Below are 27,330 nucleotides of genomic sequence, written 5' to 3'. Positions count from 1 at the left end.
CTTCTTGAGGACGTTGCTCAAGGTTGGTCATGCACAGAAGAGGTGGAGTCAGTAGATAAGGGTGCAAAGCTAAGAAATTTCTAAGCAGTGGTTATCACCATTAGACGGAAGCTGTGCAGTAGTAAATAAACCAGTGACTGTAATTATAGAGGCACTGCCGGTAAACCAGCGCTTTGTCCACTGTAATACACACACACACACACGTGCACAACACCCAAGTCCAAATTTATTTGCAGTTGTTGTTGTATCTGACACACCCTCTAAACGAACATTAGTCACCCAAAGTATAATAGGTAATGCTCAACCTCCTCCTGTGATTCCCACTTCTTGTAGGTTATCAATATTTTGTTTATTTTTTTTAGTTTGTGTCACTATTTGCACACTATTCACATCTTTTGATTTTACAGTCTCAAGATTCTTAGTCATACATCAGTACAAAGACTTGGATACAAAAGGACATCATTTTTGTGTTTCACCCATGTTCTTTCCTTTATGGTATTACAAAACAAACATTTCTAATTATAAACTCATCTGTAATTACTACACTTCATCACTAAATCCATCCACCTATCCATCACTGACAGCCTAGCTGCAACTATGTAACAGTCTAACCAGTTTGTTCTGGCAAACCTCTGGTCTCTGCACGTGTTTCTTTTTTTAGACATTTATTCAGCATATGCTCCTTTTTTCACAGACCTGTGAGGAAAATATAGCTGATAGGCTATTTGTAACTATTGCTTTTAAAAAAATTAGGCTTATAATGCTTAAAATCTATAAATGAGGTGAGGCTCTTCTCTTCTGAGACATCACTAAAAATGTTATGCCAAAAAGTAACATGCATGATGTCACAAGGAAGATACTTGGATGACTTATGAATGAGTCACGTTTTTCTGGAATGTACAAAATGACACACGAGACAAGTGCAATGCTTTTACATTTACCTGTTATTGAGCAACTTTAACTGCAACACCATTTGGTTTCATTTATTGAATTGGGTCACAGTTGGCTATTAACTTGAAATAATGTATCACTAGCTCTAAGATATAAATAAATAAGTGTATCATTTTATCTAAATACACTGTACATATTCTGAAAAGTCATATAAATAACTGCTTCTGGAAAAATGTCTGAAGTAAAACCAAACTATAATCTTCTAGAATGTCTGAACTAAACACAAGGTACAGCTGAGGCTGCTGGAAATGTCATTCATTTAGGTACTCGGTCATTAAACAAATTAAAATTTTGATCTGATGTTGTCATATGGGAAAAATTAAGGGGTCACCGGAGTTTTAATTCTTAATCCTGAGGGAGAACATGGATATCTGTACTAAATTTCATAGCAATCCATCCAATAGTAATCCAAAATCTTAATTCTAAACCATAAACGTCAACTTTGTGGCACTAGAGGAAAAGTCAGGGGATCATCCACTGGGGACCATGCTGTACAAAATTTAATGGCAATCCATCCAGTAGTGAAAATTAAATGACCAAGGTGGTAGACTAGAGCCTAAAGCTATGTTGCTAGCATGGCTAAAACTCACAAGACACTTCCCGAAGCATTAAAGTTCAATATATTTATCAAATGTGTCAAAATTGTTTGTGTTTGAAATCTATTTCTTGAACTTTGTGACCTATAAACACCAACTACCAGACTTATTTTAGCACTTAGCGGTTGCTTTGGGAACTTTAAATGATTAGAGACAGTCATTGTAGGTATTTAATTAATAATGTGGTTAGAATTCATCAGGTGTACTGTGCCAGTAGATTTCAGAGATACTGTCCCTTTTTTTTCTTTTTTCTTTTTTCGTCCTTCATCTTTGTCTATTGTTCGTGACACTTCTGGCAAGGTAGCAGCAGTGCATGTGCCAAAAGTAAGTATGTGAAAAGAAACTGGTTTATTACAATTGTCTTGGTGCCAGAAACAGGGACATTTATGACTTGTTTACATGACCACACGCAGAAGCACATAAACCCACACAATGTCACTTATGTAGACAGAATATTACCCATGTAAACTAATAATCAGTTCCCAATTAACAGACATTGGAATATTGTCTCAAACTGTTCCTCTTGACATATTAAAGAATTATGCAGGTTTTAGCTATCGCACATGCTGGTTCACCATAATTGACTTGACTTCTTTCTGCTGTTAGATGACACTCCTATTTGAAGTGACTCCAAATATATCCAATCTCAGAAAAACCCTCTTATCTTGAGAGAGCAGTAAAGTGGTACAGTAAAGACTGCATGCGCCAAACTTTTGTTTTGGTGTATTGATACTGGCTCCTGACAAATCAGCTTTGACATCCCAGCCTACCTGCTTTTCACCACAGTGTCTGACCAAGCCTTTGTACAGATAAAAGTGGAGCCAAGTCAATCATAGTCAAGAGAAATCAAGTCTGTTTGTCCTGGCATTTCATTTATTTAACAGCATGGCTTTTCTCTGCTGCCATCTTCAGGCCAGACTGCAGTTTTGCCCCGTTGGTGATAAGTATGTAAGAATAGTTTCTCTATTTCTCACCCATCAAAAACGTGTGTCTTGTTTATTTAAAGGTTTGTTCGACAGCATCACGTTTCTTATTACTGGAACTTCCACATGCTTATATGAAGCCAAGAGTTACAGTAACTGTAATTGAACCACATTCTGTTCCGGTTCATTTTGCCAGTAACACACGTGAACACTGACATTCAATACACACATATACATCTAATGCCAGTACAACAGCTCTGCCATAAATTCTACATTTACAAAGTTTATACATTTTCAGTTTTTGTTGACATTGTCAAAAAGGTGATAAAAGTGTTCCTAATATTTTGCCTCTCTCATGTATGTATATTAGGAACACCATTCAATATAATGCAGCCCAGTACACCACCACCATCCACTATGACCTCAATAATAAACATAAAGTAGAATTATCACCTTTCTGACGATGTCAATAAAAACTGAAAATATATAAGCTTCATAAATGTAGAATTTATGGTAGAGCTGTTGTATTGGATTGCATTAGATTGCACAGGTTTTACTAATAAAGTGGCTGGTGAGTGTACATACCATGTATACTTTTGAAATGTTTAGCATACTATATGTGTAACTGATATGTTCACACACATGAACTGCAGTTCACTGTCTTCTTTTTTTTCTTTTCTTTTCTTATTCTTCCCTTAGGGGACTGAGTCCAAAAGACCAGCTCATTTTTGTCTTTATTTCCTAATACGATAATTATTTTTTTATTTTTGGTTCTGTCTTTAGTTCTTTAATGTTTGCACATCAAGTTGGTAAAACGGAATATAGTCCAAAAATAAATAAAAACAGAATATAGTCACAGAGTACTTCTACACCGCATGTCTGTGAGGCACAGTAGGCTCAAGAGGGAGTTTCAACAGTTTCATACTCCGCAGCCTGGTGGAAATGATGGTGTCCATCACTTTTGATTGTGAACCTCAGACAAAAATAGAGGAAAAAAATCAGGGGGAAATGAGCCTGTGGAAAACTTAAAAAGCAGAGAGCTAGCATTAGCTGTCTTTTTTTACATACTGGTATATGCAGGAGCAGCGCATCACTGTCATAAACAGTAACAGATTTATGATTGGTTCACATGGCATCAAATTTCTGCCATTTAATGTTCAACACTTCCATATTGCCTCATGCTTTATCTAAGATTTTGTCATTTGTATGCCAACACAAGAATCCTAGCAGTTGTCTAGCAAACACCTTATTACCTCGATGCCTCTTGTGCATGTGCCCTGTTTGCAACAGCTATCATATGCCTTTCACTGTCATCTCTACATGCTGGTAACAGCAGAAGATTATACACACCAGAGGGCAGTGCAGGGTAAAGAGTGACAGCCAGTGTCATTAACAGTCAAGTCATCAGCCAGGAGGAGCATGGAACCTCCTATATTTCAGTCAAGCACAGCATCTTCATCGAGAAACTCATTTTTCTATCAGTGTTGACAATTTGACAAATGCTTAATATATATCATTGAATTGCATTGAACAGAATGCAGAATTTGTTTCAGTGTTAAAATGAGCAGATTATGTAATAATTAATGTAATGTGTGATATAAACATGTGAAAACATTATTAATCAGACAAGCAAGACTCTGCAAATGATGTTTTGATATGATTTTTTTTTTCAAATCCATTTTCCATTCTTTACAGTCACACCATCAATCAAATCCAGGCTTATTCTCAAACACACTTCTGATCTGTTATAATACAACTCTGATAAGATTTAAAAAGATGGCACCATCACATGGGAAGGGGAACATGATTAGGGAGGAGAGTGTTTTTTCATAGGCAATTTAACAAAAATATTTCCTTTAATGAAGATAGACTCTTTTTTTCATATACTATAAGGATAGAATAAAATTTTGTCTCTGAAAACTGAAGGTTTATGTTTGGAGAGTGCTATGTTGAAAGTGTTGCATAGTCGAGGAGACATAGATGTAGGGGGTCTTAATTTAAAATGACACATAAGGAGTAAAAAGCTCTTTGTTTATTTCAGAGTGCAGATCTGGGTAAAAAATACTTTCTCTCTTTTTGAATACTTTTTAAGTGATTGTTTTGGCTCTAAACCCGCCACACAGTCAAACCCCTTCAAACTAGTTAAAAAGCTTTTTTTTTCTTTTTTTTTTTTTTTAAAGATACAGCTTGACCTGCCACCTTGAAGCTCGTGTTCTGGGGGCATGTGAGTGTAAAATCCTGACTGCAAGCATTAGTAATATAGTCCTTCTTTGTGCAAATGTAACTTAATAGAACAAGATCCACAGCAATCACATGTGATAATAATCTCCCAAGCAGTTCTATGAACACGGAGGAAAAGCTTGTTTTGTGTGTCACTCACATTGCAGCCTTAAAAAGTGCCACTCTGTCCATCGTTTAGAGTGAAATAACAAAATATCCTCTTGGCAGGCAAACAAGGAACCAGCTTAGCTTTAAAAAAATACTGTCTTTCTAGCTTATGGGCTGATTAAAGCTCCAATCCTAAAACCTGAAGAGCCCTAATCATGAACCCAAGCTTCTCTCTTGCTTTTAATCCACAAAGACTTGGTTATCTTTAGAGATAGTGTTTACAGGAGCAGACTCCTCACAGGAATCCTTGTCCAACGGTAGTCAAATGCTGCTCATTCCGCATTGGCTGGATGAAAGCTGGAAACGTTTCTGGTTGCAAAACAAGAAGGGGAATTCCCAACTTAGCTTATAAAGTGTCTCGAGATACTGTGCCAAGCGTTTTTTTTTTTTTTGTTGTTTGTTTTTTTTAAACCAGACATTAAAACAAATGAAGAAAGGGGTACACTATAGGAACCACACCCAGTCTCTCTGCTCCTGGTTCTAACTTTACAAGCTCCAGCCAGGGAGCAGAACTGCACTTTCTTTCCCCTCATCCGTACATACATTCATTTGTCCCGTCCTGTTCACTCATCAATCAGCTGTCCGTCCACATATTGAGAACATGTAAGAGTTTGCTCTTCTCCAAAGCTCAAATTCTCATTCCTAAGTCGTTCTCCTTTTCCACCTCAGTAGCATCTGCAGTCCTTTGCTTTGCCCCAAGTCTTTGTCCATCTCAAATAATAACATCCACAATGCCGGCCGGGGTCACCGGAACTCATAGATGGCTGCGCTGTGCTCAGGAACGTGGGTGAGGTTTAGAGACTGGTACCTGTGGTGCAACAACATGGGACAAGTATGTGTTAGAAGTACACTGATTATGTTAGAATTAAAAAAAAAAGAAGGATGAACAAGGCAACCCTGCCATAAACTCAATACAAGCATGTACATGATGTAGAGGCATGTTTGCTTATTCCTCAAGGCTTATAAGCAGCAGATGCACCTTTACTACAGCAGCACGCTGGTTTCATGAACACCATTTCCCATTTATTTTTCCAGAAAAAAAAAAAAAAAAAATTGGCAATGTTCCCATCAAGCATGTTTGGAGTTTATTAAAAATCTGATGCATTTACTTTTTCATTGGTTCACTCGAGCAGGTGAGAACAATCCAAGGCACCAGGGCTGTGCGATATGACAATATATATCATGTGACAATAGAAAAAACGTTGATTGTTTCATATTATGCTCTTTTGTTTAAGGCTGTAGTCTCCTGGTCGACTAGTTGGTGGATATGCTCTCTCTCTTCTGACCAAATTCCCATCGGTCGAATAATTGCTGTGTTACTTTCATAAGGAGAAAAGTGCTACATCAGTAGCCTTCCAGGATTAATCCGTTATTTCTTCTACAGACTAACAAATTACCTGTGAAAACGGGGGTGTATTCAAAACACCACCGTTGTTTTCACAACTTTGAACTCGCCTAACCTAATGGAGACTGCTGGGTCTAACTGTACTCAATATTTACTGAGTGTTTATTGAACACACTGAACTTTTACTGAATCAGTGTTTCTCCTATAATTATAACAACAAGAACCCCCACCAGGCCAAAAACATTTTTTTTTAAATTAAATTTAAATTATTCTTTTAATGCCAAAAATAAAGCCAAATATCCATTCATTCAAAAATCCATAGCATTTGGGAGCCACTGTGCAGCATTGTTCCGAAACGTGAGTCAACCTGTGTCGTTGCCTTGGAAACTCCTGGTAACATAGCTCCGTTAAGGAATAGGGCAGTGCGTAATATGTGTGTGTAACGTTAGTGAGTTGGAAAGAGCGAGCCGCAGAAAAGTGATAGTGAATGCAAGCGGAACAGAGAAAAAGGTTAGCAGTGATTTGTCAGTCTGGCAATAAATGTACAGTACAGACCACATTGTGTTAGTTAATAAATGCTGCAGCTCCTCAAGACCAAGAAAAGTCATGTCTGTTATTTCCCCAAGTGCTGCAAAAGTAAAGGGGGTTAACTGCAAAGTTAGCAACAATCGGTTAGCCTAACAAAAACAGAGAAATAGAGATCAGAGAAATGTGTAGTGGCTGAGTTCATTCTGTCCCGTAACATCCAAACATTTTTATTTCTTCTTCCCCCGCAACTAATCGATTAGTTGAAGATTTCTCAGCCCTGCCCACACTGAGAAAGATCAGAGCATAAATGACAGCAAAACACAGCAGAGACTATGTTTATTTATGTTATTTACCTAATTTATGTGCACTCATTTCATTTCATTTCATCTCAGTGTGAGAGTCTCTACTGCTGTCATTTCTGGTTGCTACTCTCCTCTGTTCTCTGTGTTTCGTAGCGGTTGGGGCTGATCCCTCTGTGTGTGTGCTGCACACAGCGGAGCAGAGGAGCGATAGTGAACAAGGTGAGGTACTCGAGTTGAAGACAACTACACTTGTTACGTTACTGTAAGTGCAATAAAAGCCAAGTAAAAAGCCAATAAGGGTAATTTAATCAGCGCAAAGGATGGAAACTATTTATTCACTGAATTTACAGAAAATGTGCCATATCCGAGTATGTATCGTTATCAGGATATGAGATTTTGGTCATATCGCACAGCCCTACCAGGCACTCATTTGTAGTTTTAAAATATGATGTCTAGAAGGCTGTTTTCACATTAATCTGCTAAAGGGGGAAAATTTCTCTGTGCTCAGCTTAAATCTGAGTTTAAAACATGTATCTACAATACGAGTGTGATTTGTGATATCACAGGTGCTTTGGAAGCCAATTGCGGTCCAGTGTGCAACTTACACACGTTATGCGGAAACTTTAAGCCTCCAGTGTATAAACACTGAGAATGTACTTTTAAAGAATTTTGACAGGTAGGAGATCTCGTGTCCAGCACTTAAACTTTTGAAATAAAAAGTATTTTCATATTCATAGAATCTGTATTTTTAAATGGCAGAGGAGTAAATGTGTTTTTAATGAGGTAGCCTAATTGGAGAAAACATTAATTATTATTCAGAGTGTTTTTAAATGTCTTAAAACATGTCTGGGAGGGGATCTTTAAAAACAACCCCAAAATGAAAGGATTTACAAGCACAAAAAGATGGATGTTGACATCTAAAAAGGCAACAGTTAATTATGTGTGAGGAACAAACCACAGCCTGGACTGATGCTCATATTCAGTTATGTCTTCCTGTGTTGTTTGCAAGGTTCACAGAAGAGATGCTAAATGGCAGCAAAGATCAATAAGCTGCTCACGTCTCCGCACCTAATTTTAAGTTTTCAAAATGTTGAATGTCTTGAACTTAAGCACAGATGCTGCCAACGTATGGCATAAGAGTTTGCTGGCTGTTAATCATTTTCCACATTTTGAAAAATGGCATAAAGTAAAAGTATACTGTGGTCGGAGAGGGAAATAAAACTGATTGAAAGAAATGCCAAAGAATGTCAAATAAAAATGAATACACTACAGCAGGAAGTGGTTTACTAATAATCAGGCAGTATAACCACATAAAATAAAACGTCACACCCAGTCTAACCTGAAGCTTTTCAGAAAAGTCACATTCATCTTTGTATCATCTGAGTTTTAGCTTCATAGGAGCATATTCCAAATTACAGGCACCTTGACAGAAGCTGCGGAAAGCTGGAAATCGTGTCTGTTAATTGCCCACCTAGACTTTTTCCCAGTTAGTTTGGGATTTAATCCAGCCACATCTCAGCATGCAAACAAACAAACAAAATAAAATCACACTCTCGTTAACTTGTGTTGCAGTGCGTTACCATTCAGAGCTCCTGTGGTAGTAGTAGCCCTCGATTGTTGCTGTGGATTTCTGGAAGCAGATGTAGTAGAATCCAGCAAAGGAAGCTCCGCTGATGTCTTTGATTGTGTGATCAGGAACCAGGAACTGCTCCTGAGGGGACAGACGGGATGTGCTGCAGTTCAGAGATGACAGGTCTAACTACAGTATAACATACATCCAATATTTCAAGCAATTGGGTAGCACATTACCTTCCACCTCATGAAAATATAGTCAGAGTTCTTCAGATCCTCATAGTCAAAATCATCCGAGTTGAATGTCTTTGCATACTGGTAGAAGGCCTGGAACTTTCCCTTGACACAAAAAGAAAAAGAGGATCATTTCACAGTAAAGCAGTCACCTGTAGAGCCTGTGCAGGTGCACTTGTGCAGGTTGAAGCAACAAGTGTTCGCCTTACCCAGTGTTTACGATCCACATCCTCGTCTGCATCCCATTTCCGGGTGAGAAATGGCCGCTTTCTGCTGATGATCTCTCCAGCGAAGAATGTGGTTAGAGTTGGGTATTCCTATGAGAGCAATCGCAACAAAGAAACAGTGAGGTGAGGTTTTGTTTGCCCTGGTGCGGCAAACATGATACACGCCGTTTTGTCTGGTCCTCTCTTTGAATGTCACACCCCGGTGGTAAGACGGTCAGTTCAATGTTCAGTGTGTACAGAACAGGTGGACTGTTTGCACTGTAAAACAACAGCACATGGTAGAAAGGGACTTTTGAAGTTCTGAAAGTAGGGTAATACACTAGTACAGATCCTTGCTTTTTTTTGTCCATCACTGATCATATTGTGGCATTAGTACAATGTAAATTAGGATTTACCCTTTTATTTTGCTATAAGAATACATGTAAATAACACAGTATTTCTCACAGAATTACTGATGTCAAGGAGAGCAGGGCTGCATCTAAAGATTATTTCCATTATAGATTAATGTGCCAATTGTTTTGTTTTGTCTTTAAGTGTCAGACAGTGGTGAAAATTGCCTGTTATAATTTCCCACAGCCCAACGTGACATCTTCAAATGTCTTGTTTCATCCAACCAACAGTCCAAAACTCACACTTGAGAAGATGGAAGCAGCACATTTTTGTTACATTTTCTTTCATTTTTTTAAAAAGAATGACTAAAACAATTATTTGGTAAACATGACAGTTGCCAATTCATTTTCTCTCCATCGACTAATCGATTCGGCCTCACTTGAGAATTCCAATTGAATTACAGTTTAACATCTGCCCCGTAGTACCATGTGATGGATTTTATCTAGACAGTGGCATGTGACTCTCCATACCATATTGTGGTCATTCTAGGCAGTGTGGAAATAAAGTCTTACTGACACACATTTAAAAGTTGACATGTTATTGAGGCACACAGTCAAATGCATGCTAAATATACCAGTGCATGTGATTTAGAAAAGGTTTTCTGCCATGTTCTGTGAGCTTTGTGTTGCATGTTGGTGTGTGTGGTAGGTTAAGTAGAGTTAACCATGGCATACACTACAATACTAACAGTTAAACAGAAATGGAAAGGCTGAAGCTAGACTGCACAAGACTAACAGGACACAAATACAATGTGCAGTGGCCAGACACAGAGCTTACATCATTTATGTTTGTGTTTTAATACAGGGGATTGCTCTTCTCACCTCTGTCAGTCCTTTTATTTTCAGGTAGCCACACAAGTAGGAATCTTCCATGGTCACATGCTTAAAAAGAAAAACAACAGAGAAGGTTGACATTAAGTTCTGTATTGGCAGTTTCATTGTGTCATATGATTTTATGATGGAAAATATCAATTTCCAATATCCTCTCAAACAAAACAGCCATAAACATGCAGCTTTGTAAAATACAAATACAGAAGTCAAAAGAGCTCATTTTGATAATAACACTCAATAAAAACGTATGCTTGTAGTTTACAGAGGTTGCTAGTGTAACGTTACAGTCCCAGCCTCTGCTACATCAACAGCTAGCCAAGCTAGTTACTCAACGAAAGGCCAGGACTCATTGATTTTGCAGCTGTCAATCATCACAACGCCCGTTTGACAGATCACCAAATGCCCCTGACAGTGAGATATCCGTTTCAAAGCCCCACCTGCAAAACAACCTCCACGTCATAAGAGTTCCCTTTGCTCTTCTGGTGGCCCCTGAACTTGGACCCGCTGTACAGCAGCGACGTGACAACACCGGGCTGCTGTGTGTTTATCGGCGGCGGCGGGATAAGCGAGGCCGAGGATGCGAAGGCCGCGCCGCGGGAGTCGCTGAGGTATCCAGCGGGGACAGGCATGGCTCCCGCTTCGCTGGCTGGGCACCGACCGCGGTCAATGGCCGTCTGAGCGATGGACTCTGTCGGCGTCTACGAAGAGGCGGAGGAGAACTAAAGCGGTCCTCCTACATCCAAATCCCTCCTGATTCCTCTACAGTTTAGTTTACCAGGCGCCGAGCTCCCAGAAAAGTAGAGTGGACTTCGACGCGGCGCTGCAGGCAGCAGCATCCTCCCCTCTCATTGGCCAGCCGAGTTCACCTGGCTACGATCTTCAACGCTCATTGGTTCGATTGGCGGAAGGGTTTATGGGATTTTTGGGTGTAGTTTTTTTCCCTGTTGTGTAAGGGTGTGTGGAAGCACTAATAAAACTACAATTCCCAACATTTAAGTACTTACGACGCTACCTGTCAAGCAAAGAAGGTCACACGCGTGCTTTTAAACGTAAGAGCTGTTGTATGAAAGCTGAGGAGGAAATGTGCGGCAGTAAGTAGAAATATAGCGACTTTAACCAGTGCAGTACAAGAAAGTTGATGCTAATATGAAAAGTACCCACTCGTATGAAAATGCTGCATCTAATTAACTAAGGAAATACAGTCAGAAACATATAGCCTAGCCTGCCGACTCCTCTCAGCTAGCTTTTCTTCAAAACATCACCTTTCCATCACTGCCGCTATGTTTAGGAACCTTGTTAGACTTCAGAGTCGGTTTGGAAATGCCCTTTCACTCTGCAAAGTGTGCCCAAGAAGTCAGTTTTCTTTGAAATACTCCACAGCAACAGCAGGTAAGATAACTCCCCTGTGTTTGAGCATTTCTTCTGCAGCAGTATTTTGTATGACCAACTGTGCCAAGTGTTGACTGATGTGATGTTTTCTGCTGTTTCCAGAAAGAAAGAAATTTTATCAAGATGTCAGTATATCCCAAGGTGAAGGTAGGTATCACTAGTAATAGGTCGATTGAAAGCAGTTCTGTGATTGAGAATACTGGGTTAATTTGTGGTGTCAGATGTATTTCCGTAGTCATGACAAAGGATAAAAGTGCTCCTCACAATGTAACTAGTGATCTGTCTTGGTAATAAAACCACATTTGATGTTTCTGATGTAGCAATCATGGATTAATCGGTCGTTCCTTCTCCATACTTGTGTTATTCTTCCACCTAATATTTTTTCCATTTTTAAATGTTTTTATATAGGTGGTTTATATGAGATAAACCTAGACCGAAGGAAACTGAAAACTCCTGGAGGGAAGCTCTTCACAGTGCCAAATGAAGCCCTGGCCATCGCTGTGGCAACCGAGTGGGATGCTCAAAGAGACACACTCAAGTTTTACACTATGCACCTGGTACGGTTTGAGTGGAGTTTCTCTTTTAAGGTTTACCTCAAAGTTTTATAGTTGAGATGCCTGCCTCGCCTGAAATAAAGATAGTCTCCACTAATGTTAGAAGAAATCATTGCATTATTATGAAATTTAATATTAGACTTATTAAGCTTCAGGGAGAACAAGCAGTGGTGCTCCACACATAGTAAATGCCTTGTATTTAATGACAGGTGATTCTTTAAACAGTCATTGAGTAACTACACTGATAACAAGAGGATGTCACGATCTTACCACAGTATGTTAACAAATTTTCTGGGGAAACACTGTCACCTTGCAGTCAGACCTTAATTGGGGTCTCTTGATATGTAGATGAGGTCCTGAGAGATTTCTGAAACAGTACAATGTGTTTTATATTACATGAGTAATGTTTAAAATATATTAATATGTATATGAAATATTTATATTCACAGATGTATAATAGTATGCCTTGTGACTTGTGAGGATTGTAGGACCTAAAAACTGGGCTAGGGGTCCAAGAAGGATATGAAACTCTGATTTATTGTATGTGTTTGAGATAAAAAGAAATATTTGTTGTGCTAAGTAACTTCTGTCTTGAGGCTCTGGTCACAATTTCCTCTATCTTCATGCTAATAGTGAAGGATTTGAGTAATGTTGGTACACTCTTCCTGCAGACCACCCTGTGCAACACAGCTCTGGACAACCCCACTCAGCGTGACAAGGACCAAATGATCAATGCTGCTCTGAAGTTCCTGGAGACTGACACTGTCTGGTATGTTACTTATTGATCTTTATTCAATATTTTTTTATATTAATGACCTTAATCCATATCAATCCTTTTGAAAACGGGGCTTTATTGCTGCTATACAACAATAATATATTGAATATTCTGTACATGCCTGTATAGCTAGAGCTAATTTCCAACAAAACACCTGTAATAGGGATTAAAAGTGAATATAACCATTGTTAACACATAATTGCCCTTAATGACAGCCAAAGACTCAGATTAACACAATATCCAACACAAAAGGATGAAATGGACTCATTACATGGGTCATAATTTTTTCCTTGACTTTATTATTGCACGAAAAAACAGGTTTCTACCTTGGAACAAACATGATGACTTCACATGTTTTTCACATGTTGTTAGTTATATAGTCATACTTGCAGTTGTTGCTAGAAATGTTAATGGTGTTGATGTTTGGTGCAGTTACAGGGTAGATGAGCCCTATGGTTTGGTTGAGCTACAGAAGAATGAGTGGGACCCTGTGCTGCGCTGGATTGAAAACAGGTAACAGCTGCATTAGTTGTTGTCATAGGCTGACATTAAAGCCCCCCCAAATGGTGATGCAGCACTTGTAAATCACGTTTCTGTACTAAGCTCTTTCCTAATTCTCTTTATTTCTCACAACTTAATTGCAGATATAATGTTACTATTGGCTCCTCGTCCAGTATTTTGGGTCCTGAGATCCCAGAGGCAACCAAAGACACGTTCCGGCAACACCTGAAGTCATACAACTTCTGGTCCATGACAGGTAAAACATTTGTAAACTTATCCCAAATGAGCACTTTTAACAATTAAAATAGGCCATATTTTTAGATATGGTATACATGTATCAATTTGGCAAAATATTGATGACAGGATTATATGCATAGAAGAGTTTTTGTTTAGGTTGTGTGGTAAGGAAACAGACAGGAGAGTAGTAAGAGTAATAGCAGTGATGTTCAATCTTATAACTTGCGTAAATAGTATTGTAATTGGCTGTAATAGTAGATATGCTGTAACATGCTTTCTCCTGTGCAGGGCTGGAGTATGTGATCACCCAGCTCAAGTCTGTTGTGCTGTCGTTTGGGATGATTGACAGACATCTGAGTGTGGAGCAGGCTGTGCTGCTCTCCAGACTGGAGGAGGAATACCAGGTAGGAGAGTGGCAGAATGGTTTTGCCATCAACTTTTTGTATAATTGTCCAATTTTTGAGACCTTGGTGACTGTGACACTGTTGTTGTTACTGCTTGTGTTTTTTTTTTTTTTTTAACAACATTTCCCATAAATCCCAGTACGTCTCGTGCAAAAGGATTCTTTCAGTCAGTGTTTTAATAGTTTTAATGAAGAGCAGAAAAAAAAACATATTGGAAGTGTTTTTACTGTTACTCTGTCCCCCATCTGTATTTGCCAGACACTCAAAAAAGTTTGCTTTATTCGCTCTGGAGGAACAGCACCCTCTTCTGTTCTCATAGTATTTCCCATGAAATCTAACCTGGCAGCACACAATGTACAATGCAGTGTGGAGGCTGACTGCTCTTCTGAGCCCTGACCTTGCTTTTTTATCATCAGTAATGACATAAGTAAAATGTGTGTAATGTATTCCTTTACTGCTGCATGTAGTGCCCTCACTTATGAACAACATGTTAGATCTGCTGCTCTTTCTGTGGATAGTTATGGTATTCTCTGTTTATTCCTCTAATATGTTTTCTTTTTCTCCTTCACAGATTCAGCGCTGGGGAAACGTGGAGTGGGCTCATGACTACGACATGTATGAGCTGAGGGCACGAACTGCTGCTGGGGCTCTTTTTATACAACTCTCATCTGAGAGTTCAACTGTCAAACGCAAACTCATGCAGGACTGAGAAGGATAAGCTCAAACATAAAACTCTTAGAAGGCACACAACGAATCTGCCGCCAAACTGAGAACACCCCAAGCACCTCAGTTTCAACATGCTTCTACATCCATGCAGACAAACACAACACATCCTGTTAGTTCTATTTAGCAATGACAGCTGCTCTGTCTGTGATCTGTTATAGAGTCATCTCACTCCCGTAAAACACATTGGCTGTCTTTTTTGCAGTGTTTATATGTGGCAGCTGCCAAGTTCGACACCCCTCACTGAGTTTCCAGTCGGTTCTCAGTCATCCGTGACATTTTGGACACTGTGCATGGTTTCAAGAGAATGGTGACTAATGTTGTTTTCTGTTTGGTGGTGGAATTTTAATGCCATGCCTGCTTTCTCTGTCTGCGACATTTGAATATTGCAAAGTGGATATGCAATCTTAACAGCATACTGTCCATACCAATTGTGCTGTATGTGTGGTGTTTGGAAAAGGTACACTGCATATGAAAAACAAATTACTTGCATTAGGTGGAACAATATACTGTATTACATACTGCATTCTGTAATTAAGATTGTCATCATTCATGGTCTGTGTATTTTAGCATTTTTGTATGGTAATGAGGTGATTGATTAAATGCTGTACAGAGAAAGCCTATTCATCAGTACCCTCCCAGTGCTCATTTTAATTTGGTTTCTTTTTACAGTTGAAATGGATCAAAGAAATGTACAGAATTGCAGTATCTGACTCCTGTTTGTTTCCTTTCCAGAAGTTGAAAGTAAAATATTTCAGCAAAGTTTATTGAGAATTAAAACACAAACATTTAAAACATCTTACAGGTGTCTTGTTATTATTTATTACTGTATGGATATATTGTAGTCAGTGACACTGTCATAAAATATTTATTTGAGTTTTATTGATGCAACCTTTGGAGCCTTTTATTTACAATCGCCCAACTCCCATGAAGTGTGTTGTAGCTGTCCAATCACGCTAAAGGTCAGGATTCCTTGGCCAATCACATTGTTCTATGGGCGGGACTTGCTAGACGTTTCCTCATGTATCATCATCATCCCAATTCCATGGACTGACTTGTTTGTTGTCGAGCAAGATGGAGTTCCTTTTGGGAAATCCTTACAGTACCCCAGTGGGGCATTGCATTGGTACGTAACTGGACATTTCAGAAACGACACTGCGCGCAGATAATGTGTATATGTGTACTGAAAATGTATCTAATCCGTGCGGTAAGTCATTTACAGGCTAACGTCACTGAACTGTTAGCCGCCTAGCTAAGCAGGAGTTACGGTAACATCTGCTGTCATTGTGCTGGCGTTACCGTTAACAAACCAAAAGGGTAGTTTTCTGTCATTTTCATAGTCGGTTCAACGAAAAAAAAATATTAACGAATACATTTACGTATAGCTTAAAGGATGAATGGCGTTAGCTAAGTTAGCTAGCCACCAGTCATCGTCCTCTTGTTAACTCCAGTCGGTTGTGTTTTACTAAGGCGTCTTCATTTTATATATTTTCTTAGCTATCTTACATGTGTGTCTTTCAGAGAGAGCCACTGATGGCTCCCTGCAAAGCGAAGACTGGACCCTCAACATGGAAATATGTGACATCATCAATGAAACAGAGGATGGGTGAATATCCATATAATTTTATTGATTAACTCTCTCAATTGCATTGATTCAATTCTGCCTTCCTTGCTCCTGTGCTGTTTACATAAAGCATTGCTGCTGCATGATATACTGATAGTCATTCATTTCCCTCTTCCTTCTTTATCTGTGTCATACTGAGAGAAGAAGCCTAGCTCTGGCTGTGTGAGGTGGATTTATGCAAGGCCTCCTTGCTTATCTCACTGCTCCAGTAACCTTGTACTGAATGTTTAAGCTGGTGTGTGAAGTCCAGGTCTTGTTTGATTAGTGGGTTGTAAACTGGTGTAGGTGGGTCAAGTCTTGCTGTCTGTACTGTCTGTCTAAAAGCTGTCTATAAAAAGACTCCACTCTTTTTCCTTTTTACTTTTTTTGTGTCAGGGGGATGTAAGGTGTCATACACCCATACTGTGAGGCTGACTTGATCTGTCAGAAGTAGTCAAAGAATTCAAACGTTAATTATTACCACCTTACAGGAGAACTGTGTCAGTGCAGACATTGTGAAAAGTCAGAGAATCATTGACAAATGGCTGCATTTGGTATTCAGCTTCATGCCCAACATCCTGTCTATGCCAACTAAAATGCTCCTTAAAGCCCTCAGTCATTAAGTTCCTGGTAATTGTGTTTGTTCTGCTTGGAAGGTCTTATCAGTCCATTTAAAAGCTGTAGGCATGCTGTGCTTTTCATGTAATATGTTCCTTTACTTGTGTGTGTGTGTGTGTGTGCAGGCCAAAGGATGCCATTAGAGCTGTCAAGAAGAGGCTGAATGGCAACAGGAACTATAGGGAAGTGATGCTGGCTTTAACGGTGAGTTAAAGTGGGCAAGGAGGGCAAACATATTTACCTGTTACTGTCATGGAAATGTGGTTCATGTAGCCTAGTTCTCCCTAATTTCACAATCAGAGGAGTGACTCACATTTGTCCTAAAATACTATGTTTTTTTTCCTCTCATGTTATGCAGCATTACCGCATGTAGAGTGAATTGCTCACAGACAACTGATTCTGATCCTATCACATAATTTGTTTGCGTGCCTTTATGGAAAATTTGCAATTCAAATTCCATGGCTCAGTTGCAGAAGTCTTAATAACATGTCTGTACCAGGATTTCAGGGTTTTTTCCATGCATTTGCATAACCTGACATTAATTTCCTCTTTGCATCTATCAGGTCCTGGAGACTTGTGTGAAGAACTGTGGTCATCGGTTTCATGCTCTGGTCACCAGCAGGGACTTTGTAGATGGCGTACTTGTTAAAATTATCTCCCCTAAAAACAACCCGCCTACCATCGTTCAAGATAAAGTACTCGCCCTGATTCAGGTAAGATACAACTGCATGCACCTAAAGTATCTTGTTAGAGCAGTCAGTGCGTGTTATAAATCTTGCAAGCTTATTCCCATGAACGTTACTGAGTCTATAGATATTCTTTCAGTATGCTATACAACAATGCTTTTGCCCCTGTGGTGTTTTTGATTGAGTCAGTTAGTGAGAGGTGAAGTGAGGTTTGCAGCGTAGGTGTTTATTACAGCATTTGCGGCTGTGCAGCAGTCCAGGAGGTCACCCATCATCCCCAGGCGGAGCCTCAGGTAAAGTACAGTGTCTCCAGGGCTTCAGCCAGGAGCAGCTCTCGTTACCTGCCGCAGCTCAGATAACCCTGCAAGGCTCATGTGGGCTGCTCTTATTTCCACCAGGGAAACCATGTGACCACAGCTATAGCATGGATCCAGGAGAGGGGCATAGCTGTGAGGGAGAAGGGAGGATCTAATAGTTTCTTGTTTGTCTAGTCATAGGACAAACAAGTTTGTGACAGTGAGGTCAGCTGGGAAATATGTGTGGGGGAAAATATATCGAGCAACACTCCCTTCACACAACAGTCTGAGTAGGATGCTTAATACCCAGTTGGGCAACAGACTGCGGTTGTGTTGTGCAGCTTCCTAACCACCAGTCTCATGAATCAGGTTTTTCTGAATAAAACTTAAAACCTCTTCACATTTGTAATGTTGACCCAAGATCTTATTCAGCTGATGAAGTAATGTGTGGTCCTAGATATACATACGGATTCTAACCAAACTCTTACCAGCCTCGGCTCAAGCATCGCCTTGATGTTTTCAGGCACACTGCAGTCAAAATAATGCAGTTGTTTTGGCTGAGGAGAACACTTTTGGATCAAGAGCGCAAGTTAACCTCAAAGTCCCTGTGCACTTGTTTTTCAAAAGTGTGTCATGTGTTTGAGTTGCTGTAATGGCTCAGTCTAGCTTCAGCCTTCCCACTGCTGAGAGAGACAAGCCAAGAGCTTTGTGGTTTCCTGATGAAATGTATTCAAGGCAGACAAACAGAAATGATCAAAGAACAGCACTCTTTTACTTTCCTTACATCCTTTGCTTTGTTTGCTGTGTCAGCCCTCCCCATTGTTTGTTTGTTTTTTTCAATCTCTCTCTCTCTTTTCTCTTAACCCTTTTCTTGCTCTGCCTTCTCCAGGCATGGGCTGATGCATTCAGGAGCAGTCCGGACCTCACAGGTGTGGTCCAAACCTATGAGGAGCTAAAGAGGAAAGGCATCGAGTTCCCCATGTCAGAACTGGAGACCCTGTCGCCTATACACACACCTCAGCGGGTAGGAGGCATCACACTAAGCAGCTGCATTGTGTACAGAAGTTTCTGTGTAAAGACCAAACACCTACCTGACTACCTTGTGGGGTAATTTGTCATTTTCTGGTCTGTATAATGTCACTGTCTTTGCTGCTTCTAGTCGGCATCTGTTCCAGAGGGAGACTCCACCCTACATAAATACACCACCACCTCCCAGCCCACACCACAGGCTGTCCTGCCAGCCTACACCACTCCTCAGGTCCCCAACATTCATGCCTCTGGATCCATCAATCCTACACCTGAACAGGTACGATGTTACTCCTATTAAGATACTAAAACTGAGCAGCTGGATTAAAATATACATGCAACGTGCAGTTCCTTAAGAAAACGACAGACTTCAACATTTTCTGGTGCCATAAAGTCAAACTGGTGTTTTATGTACCTGCACATGATTAAACACTTTAGAGTTTGAATATACTGCTGCACATATGCATAGTGCAAAGATGTCCTAAACCAGTTCCCAACCTTTTTTGTCTAATGTACCGCATCAGTTTAACTCAAGTACCCCTTCATGGACACAACATATCATGTTCCAGATACGTTCATGTAAAGGGATTATAAACTGGATGTTATCAAAACACTATTATTATATAAAGTGGTTATCGATACAATATTTTTCATACAATTGAATTGTAAGTCTTTAGGTTGCTTTGGTCAAGTTTGTATTTGTACTGCTGCCATTTGGAGTGGCAGAACCTGGACATTTCAATTATTTATCCATTACTTTTAGAAAACTACTTTAACAGTTTATTCATTACTTTTAGATAACTATTTCAAGTGTTTATCAATTACCTTTAGCTAACTATTTCAATGATTCATCCACTACTGCCTCTGCACCGGCAACAGCTGCGGCTGGAGGCAGTTTTCATGTTGTCCGTCCGTCTGTCCCATTCTCGTGAGCGCAATATCTCAGGAACATCTTGAGGGAATTTCTTGAAATTTGGGAAAAATGTTGTCTTGGACTCAAAGATGAACTGATTAGATTAAAGGTCAAGGTCACTCTGACCTCACGTCCGTCCCATTCTCGTGAATGCGGTATCTCAGGAACGCCTGGAGGGAATTTCATTACATCTGGCACAAACGTCCGCTCTTATTCAAAAATGAACTGATTAGAATTTGGTGGTCAAAGGTCAAGGTCACTGTGACCTCACAAAATACATTTTTGGCCATAACTTAAGAATTTATATGCTAATTATGACAAAGTTTCACAGTCTCTAAGTGAAGACTACATGGAAATTACTCACTGGAATCATACATGTCAATATAGTGACAACTTCCATTTTGCCAAAGAATACACTTAATACATTTTTATTAAATTACTTCAAAGTCTTCACTACAAATATTATATGAGTCTTAATCAGACAGTGGTAAGGTTCAGTTGAGTCAGTTAGTTGAGGTTTCCATGTACCTGCTTGCAAATGCAATAATCCCTGGTTGTGAATCTCTGTCCTGAGCAGAAACTGTCAGCTGCAAATTAGATTATTTTCTACACCAGCTGCCCTTATAATAGACTAACTGTCGATTAATCACCCTGTTGTCCAGATTTGCCGGCTGCGCAGTGAGTTGGACATTGTGCGTGGAAACACTAAGGTGATGTCAGAGATGTTGACTGAGATGGTCCCAGGACAGGAGGACGCTTCAGACTACGAGCTACTACAGGCAAGGAACCGCTCTTGTTTGAGTCTGTGTGTGTGTGTGTGAGAGACTAAAGTAACCTCAGAGCACTATGTATACATGTTTGTATGAACTGTGTGTACATGTCTGTGTGTGTGTGTGTGTGTGTGTGTGTGTGTGTGTGTGTGTGTGTGTGTGTGTGTGTGTGTGTTAGGAGCTGAACAGGACTTGCAGAGCCATGCAGCAGAGGATAGTTGAGCTCATCTCCTGCGTCTCCAACGAGGCGGTGACTGAGGAGCTGCTGCATGTCAACGACGACCTCAATAACATTTTCTTACGCTACGAAAGGTCAAAACACACAAATAAACATACACATCCAGGAGCAAACTCATCTTTAGGGGGGGGAAAAAATATACACACATTCAAACTCTTCTTTACCCAGACATCGTGGCATGTTTGCACAGATTTGGTTAGATAAACTAAAGAGTTTTTGTTCTATCGTGTGGTCCTCTCTTTGCCTCAGGTACGAGAGGTTTAGGTCTGGAAGGTCTTCGGCTCAGAGTGTCAACAATGGGGTGAGTCAGCAGTTAGTACCTCAGGTGGTGAAAAACCCAATGTTTACATCACACTTAAAATCCCTGGATTACCTGTCTGAATATTCTGAGCTACGTCTTCAGTGCTGCTGTCACACCTTCCCACAGCATGATGTTTATTTTCTCCTCATATTTACTCATTCTTTTACGTCTGTCCCTTTCAGTGTCAGTAGTGTGGACTTGCATGTTACATTACTAGTCAGGCTTTACAATGTCTTTTAAGAGCTGTTATCTGTTATTTGATATATCAGCGATTTACCTGATTTTCATGCTAAATTAAATGGAAATCCAACAAAGACATCATAAAATACAAAGCAAATATTATTTATTTGGTGACATGATTTTGTCCTTCTACAACACAATCAGAGCAGGCCTGTTGCATTGAAGTCCTGTCCAGTAGGGGGAACTGTCCAGTACTGGAATTGAGCTGATTGTATTCATAGATGGACTTATGTTGTGTATGCCAGAATGAAATACAATCACAGCTTTGGAGCAGGCCAAGCAGTCTGCTCCAAAAGGGGACCTGACAGCATTGCTGGAAGCCTAGCTTTCACATCATAGTCTTTGCAGTACATATTTAACTACTATAATCCCACTTTGACTAACAGATCATCTAACAGATGTCCCCTCACTGTTTTCTGATTGGTTTCCGTTTGTCATTCTTTATTGAAGAGATAGTGAAATCCAACCCTACCTTGCGATGATTCAAATTGATCTGTCAACAAAAAAGAGCTAAAAATATCCAAATATAGATTGAAAGTAAGTTTTAGTTTCTTTTTTCTGTTTCTTGTTCTTCCCACTAATTAATTATGTATAACATGTATTCACATTTTCTCAAATATACCCGAAAAATGATGAAAAGCATGAATCTGTTTGAACATTTTTACATCTTTGTTGGCTTTCATATTAATTGAGCACAGTATATCTCCCATAGTTACCATGCCATTACACTGAGTCCCTGCACAGGCATGTTAATGGTATTCACTGTCTCTTCCTTTCTGTTCTTTTCTGTTTCTGTGGCTAGCTGAGACAGGCAAGTATGAAAATATTATCAGCCTCCGTAAATGACCAGTATCACCCAGTGATGTATTTTGACCCCACAGCGACTGTTGAAACATGGCTAAATAATATGGGCTGTGGCTCCTCCGGTATCTTTCACCCCATATGGCATGTTTTGACTATGCAGCCCCCCAAACAGCCAATGACACGATGAATCTGGAGGTAGAATGACAGTGATAGAAGTTTAGGATGGCACTAAAAGTGAATGTGTCCCCACAATCACAGTCATGTTGTGTTTGCATCATCTCAAACAGTCAGAGGTTTGGGATTTGCAAAATAATCTCGATGGAGCAACTCCTCCAGAGCCAAAAGATTCAATCTTCCCTCCTCCTTCCCTGCTGTATTTCTACCTTCTTAAGGGGAGTTTTTATATCTGTATGAATAGCCATCAACCATCATCTGTGGTAACTGACAACACTACCAAGAAATGTCTCCATTTCCTCTAAAAGTGAATACCTTTCAAACTTAAATACGTCTCTAATGTAGAACCTTTGGACCCCCTTAAGAAACAGTTTTTCAAAAAGTTGCATTATTTCCTTCTATCCACAATCACAGACATTTTCATGCTCTCCTGAAGCTAACCAACAAGTTTCTCACTCTTACCACATGCCTTTATTTTTTTTTTTTTTAATTTAAACCACACATTTTGTCTTGTTTTTTTTTTTGTTATTTTGTATTTTTTTTTAAATACATTCAAGGAAATATATTGTATAACCCTGCCTCTCCTTAGCCATCCCTGCAAAAGGATTAGCTTTGCTGCTCATGAGCCACAAACCCTATAACCCTCTGTTAGCTCCCACATGACAGCAGAGCTATAGTCGTGTCTCATCACTCCTTCTCCACCAGGTCCTGAGTGAGGCCACAGAGGACAACCTCATAGACCTCGGCCCGGGCTCCCCTGCGGTGGTCAGCAACATGCAGAACGCAGCTCCAACCAGCTTGCACCACATCACAGCCCCCACAGGGAGGCCCTCCTCTCCGGCCACCTTGGCCTCCCGTCTGGCCGGACTTGGTATGCATCTCCTACTTCAGATATTAGCCAAGTGTTCACAAAAATGGCGTTCTTCTTCTGGGATTACATGTTGTAACTGACTACAGAGAACTGTATTATTCTCCTCACAATTGCAAAGTCTGTATAGGATTATGAAATGTCCATCAGCATTGCAACTTCAAGTGTATTTTTATTTCCTCCAGACATGGGTGCAGACAGCGTCAGCAGTACCTTGAGCTCTCTGTCCAGCTGTAAGCCTCCACCTGCGCAGGATGACTTCGATGTGTTCGCCCAAACCAGGACCGGAGCTCTGCCTGAACCACAGAAGACGTAAGGACGCATAAGACCTGAAGGAAAAACAAAACCATCTTTGTTTTCAGCGGTATTCTAACATCTCATTTTTTACCATCCTGTCTCAGCACTACAGCAGAGGACAGTCATGCCGCCGGTAGCCTTCCTCCCACTCTGGATGTCTTACAGCCAACTGCAGGAGTGGTAAGTCTGGGCGACACAGGCTTTTATGTCCAGTGTGGGCTTTAATGTTGAGTCTGTGTTTTCATAACCACTTAGAGAACATTTGGAGTGTGTGTGTGTGTATGTGTGCTGTGCAGCAGGCTGTACCATGAAGCAGACATTTACTCACATGCTTTGACTTGTGCTGCTGGATGCTACTAATCTTAGAGAAAACCAGTTGAAAATTGGGCTATTTTTGCTTAAAATTGAACCTGCAGGCTACATTTCCAGCACAGTTATTGCTTTTGTTTGATGTTTTTTTTTTTTTTTTAGTTGCTTAACCATTATTGGCTTTTGTTCATGCATCACTAACAAGACTGGCATAGATTTTGTTCTGTCAGTTGTAGTGAACTGTCACGCAGGTAGAGAAATGAACGCTAGCAAGCTTTGTTTTCCATCCGCTTAACAATTGTGAAAACTCCACCCCCAACATGCTTGCAGTCAGCGGGCTGTGCGACTGTTCCTGTCAGACATTATCTAATTATTTGTTGAGGATTGTTTTCGGTTTTAGTTCTTCTCCAATTAACGAAGCTTAACCCTGCTTTTAGTCACTGTCCATGAAGCAATTTCCTGCTTTCGCCGTCAGACACGATGCTCGCTAACCTTCACCGGCATCACGCAGCATTCCCATCAGCACGGCGTTATGCGCTAAATGTGTTTTTGTGTGACTGCGGGTTCTCGTCTCCGTCATCTGTATGCATGATGTGCCACACCGTTCCAACACATTGATTCACCTTCTTATTTCAGTTATTTATTTGAATTCTTAACTTGCATTTGAGTTAACAGCGAAGAAGTTCATTTAAGTCATATTTTCTGTTGTGTTTGGGGCTGGGTTTTTTTTTTTTCTGTTGTGGCTTTGCTGCTGGCTTGCCCCCTAGGGTGTCGGAGGCCAGTCCTCTGTCATGGATGACATAGAGGAGTGGCTGTGTACTGATGTGGTGAGCCCATCATGATTTTTATTTCTGCCTGAAGTTCTCCCCTTTCTCCTTTCCTTTTCACTCTGTTTTATCCCTTATCTCGTATTAAAATGGTTTTTGAAATCAGAAAGTAACATTTTTCTCTCACATTATGTTTCTTCACTCTTTGATCAATCACATCTTATTATCCTAGTTTAATTTGAAGTTACTAACGGTGTGCTGTGGGGACAAACTGACATATTATGACGACATTTTGTGAAAATGAGCGTGAGGTTTTGAATGCGGATATGTGTTTGGAATATAGACACAGTATTAATTGTCCATAATCAGCTTATACTCTGGTACTGAAACATCAGAGTGGACATGACTGTATCTGGCAAACAAGAGACTCTTCTAGTTTTAGCTAAATTCACTTTTAAAGGGGACATATCTTGCATATTTTTCCAGGTCTGTGTTTATATACTGGAATATCTTGCATGAATTACTGTTTAAAAACTTCTTATTTATCTTATACTGGCCTTTATGCAGCCCCTCAGTTCAGCAGCTGTCTGAAACAGGCCGTTTTAGCTCCTGTCCCTTTAAGGCCCCCATCTTTTTCTCATTGTTTACTCAAAGTGTAAACTTCTCAAATACGTCTGTACATGTTCAAGCCAAAATCTGATTTGAAATATGTGAGTGGACAACACGAACATACCGTAGAACAACCTTAGTAACTATTACTTTAAGGGAGCATTTTTATGTATGTTCACCTCAAGTTTTAGAACTTTTATCGTGTTTAACACAGTCATCTGACATTATAACAGTATATACATGACAGAATATCACAAAAAAGATGTCATGTCCCCTTTAACGTAGTATCCAGTACCCTAAAGTCAAAATGTATCTTTATTTTGTATACAACATGTATTATAAAGCATTACAACAGTTCATGCTCATTTTACACAAATATGTGTGAGACTGTGTTGGATTATTGAGTGGTGATATGCATCTGTTTTGATTGGGAAATACCTGGTGGATTCATGGGTGTATTATTAACTGCACGGTATTGACAGGCGAGTGGCTTCTTGTTATATAATAAAACCTGACCGGTGAGTACAGAGTGCTGCTGTTGGTGGTTTGCACAGGAATTAGAAGAATTTAACTTGGTTGGGGTGGTTTGCAGTGTGTTACATTTCGCAGAGTCGACTCCCAGATGTGAACTTTTGTCTCTCTTCTTCAACAGAAAGGAGATGAAGGCGAGGAAGGTGTGACAAGTGAAGGTAAGATGACTTAAAGGTACCCTGTGGAGTTTTTGGCCACTAGTAGCGCTATAGAGCGGTGTGTTTACCCAAGTGGGGTTTGTTTGTGTCTTTTAAAATAATAAAAATCAGCTTTGCAAATGTTTTATGAGGGAGGAAATGCATTCCTGATTGTTCCTCAGTGTGTTTTGATGAGTAACACTGGATGTAAACATTACTTTTGTTTGTTTACAAGAGAATTCCACAGTGTACCTTAATTCCATCCTTTTTTTCCTTAAGTCAATTTCTTGCTACATTTTTACCACCTGTCCTCTCAAATTCACATCCCCTTCCCCCTTTTTTGTTTTCTCATCTCATCCAATTCTCGCAGAGTTCGACAAGTTCCTCGAGGAGAGAGCCAAAGCTGCAGAGATGGTCCCCAGCCTACCGTCACCCCCTAGTGGCGATCCAGGTGCGGCGCAGGGAACCCCAGACCGCAAGAAGCCAGACAGGCCGGAGGACGCTTTGTTCGCCATGTAGACCTTTCACCTCTGACCTCCAATCCCCAGCCGAAGACCCGACCAACCGAACAGCATCACCCGAGGACAGACTGACATGACACTTAAAACACATCCACCTCCGCTCTGATCGCCGCTCCATCACAACACTATTCAGTTACACTACAGAGATTTGTACATGCTGTCCTTTGTAAAAAAAAAAACAACAACAAAAAAAGGGAATCATTCATGTTTTCCGTTAACTTCTCGCTAAACAAAAGGGAAAACCCGACAAATGGTCTATTTTGATACGCCACCGGACGACGGATCTCCCCACACACGATGACCAGTGTCAGAGACAATGAGGCTGCCTGCTTGTTCCCTCTTCTTTATGTGTGAAGAAATCTCCCTCAGCCTGTCCGTGGACTGCAGAGCTTCATGTTGCAGCTAAATCCTAATAATACGATGTAGAGTTTTATAAAAGAGGCGCCCCCCCCCCCTCTGGCCTTGTCAGAAGTAGGATATACATTTCTAATCCAAGCCCTCAAAGCATGCATTAACACTACCAACCTTGATTATTTAAGTTTTTACTATTAAAGAAGCCCTAACTGACACATTATGGTTGCTATTGCAGAATTGCTAACCTACAGGCTGACTGAGTTACAAGGATATTTGTTTTGGTGTTTTGTATCGTTCCCTTTGCAAGTCAGTCTAAGTTGAATTGTAAATCTGTAAATGACAAATGTCAAGCTGTGTGTATATTTAAGCTACGTATGTATGAAAGAGATGTTGATTTCA

At 40.1% G+C, this 27,330-nt stretch overlaps 3 protein-coding genes across 4 annotated transcripts; 2 read left to right on the top strand and 1 right to left on the bottom strand.

Annotated features, from left to right (window-relative positions):
• Positions 1–4,114: 4,114 nt before the first annotated feature.
• Positions 4,115–11,130, bottom strand: LOC121887263 (glucose-induced degradation protein 4 homolog). Its single transcript, XM_042397946.1, has 6 exons — positions 10,724–11,130; positions 10,278–10,337; positions 9,049–9,156; positions 8,843–8,944; positions 8,614–8,744; positions 4,115–5,666 (listed from the first exon to the last, which is right to left on the bottom strand). The coding sequence occupies exons 1-6, from the start codon at positions 10,913–10,915 to the stop codon at positions 5,603–5,605; spliced, it is 657 nt and encodes a 218-aa protein (XP_042253880.1). The 5' UTR covers positions 10,916–11,130; the 3' UTR covers positions 4,115–5,602.
• A 180-nt stretch (positions 11,131–11,310) lies between these two features.
• On the top strand, positions 11,311–15,668 carry atpaf2 (ATP synthase mitochondrial F1 complex assembly factor 2). Its single transcript, XM_042397944.1, has 8 exons — positions 11,311–11,675; positions 11,778–11,822; positions 12,084–12,232; positions 12,901–12,998; positions 13,437–13,517; positions 13,649–13,761; positions 14,031–14,146; positions 14,718–15,668. The coding sequence occupies exons 1-8, from the start codon at positions 11,567–11,569 to the stop codon at positions 14,853–14,855; spliced, it is 849 nt and encodes a 282-aa protein (XP_042253878.1). The 5' UTR covers positions 11,311–11,566; the 3' UTR covers positions 14,856–15,668.
• Positions 15,669–15,893: 225 nt separating this feature from the next.
• Positions 15,894–27,330, top strand: tom1l2 (target of myb1 like 2 membrane trafficking protein). 2 transcript variants are annotated; one of them, XM_042397589.1, is made up of 15 exons: positions 15,894–15,995; positions 16,391–16,475; positions 17,216–17,294; positions 17,654–17,803; positions 18,962–19,096; positions 19,232–19,378; positions 20,674–20,790; positions 20,960–21,093; positions 21,269–21,320; positions 23,244–23,409; positions 23,592–23,718; positions 23,808–23,883; positions 24,780–24,839; positions 26,041–26,077; positions 26,427–27,330. In XM_042397589.1, the coding sequence occupies exons 1-15, from the start codon at positions 15,944–15,946 to the stop codon at positions 26,573–26,575; spliced, it is 1,566 nt and encodes a 521-aa protein (XP_042253523.1). In that variant the 5' UTR covers positions 15,894–15,943; the 3' UTR covers positions 26,576–27,330. The 2 variants fall into 2 exon arrangements, with proteins under 2 accessions (XP_042253523.1, XP_042253524.1); XM_042397590.1 differs by lacking the exon at positions 24,780–24,839.

This window comes from Thunnus maccoyii, chromosome 20 (genome assembly GCF_910596095.1).
Source record: "Thunnus maccoyii chromosome 20, fThuMac1.1, whole genome shotgun sequence".
Lineage (NCBI taxonomy): Eukaryota > Metazoa > Chordata > Actinopteri > Scombriformes > Scombridae > Thunnus > Thunnus maccoyii.
The sequence above is the reverse complement of the archived record's forward strand: the minus strand, read 5'-3'. Positions and strand labels throughout refer to the sequence as shown.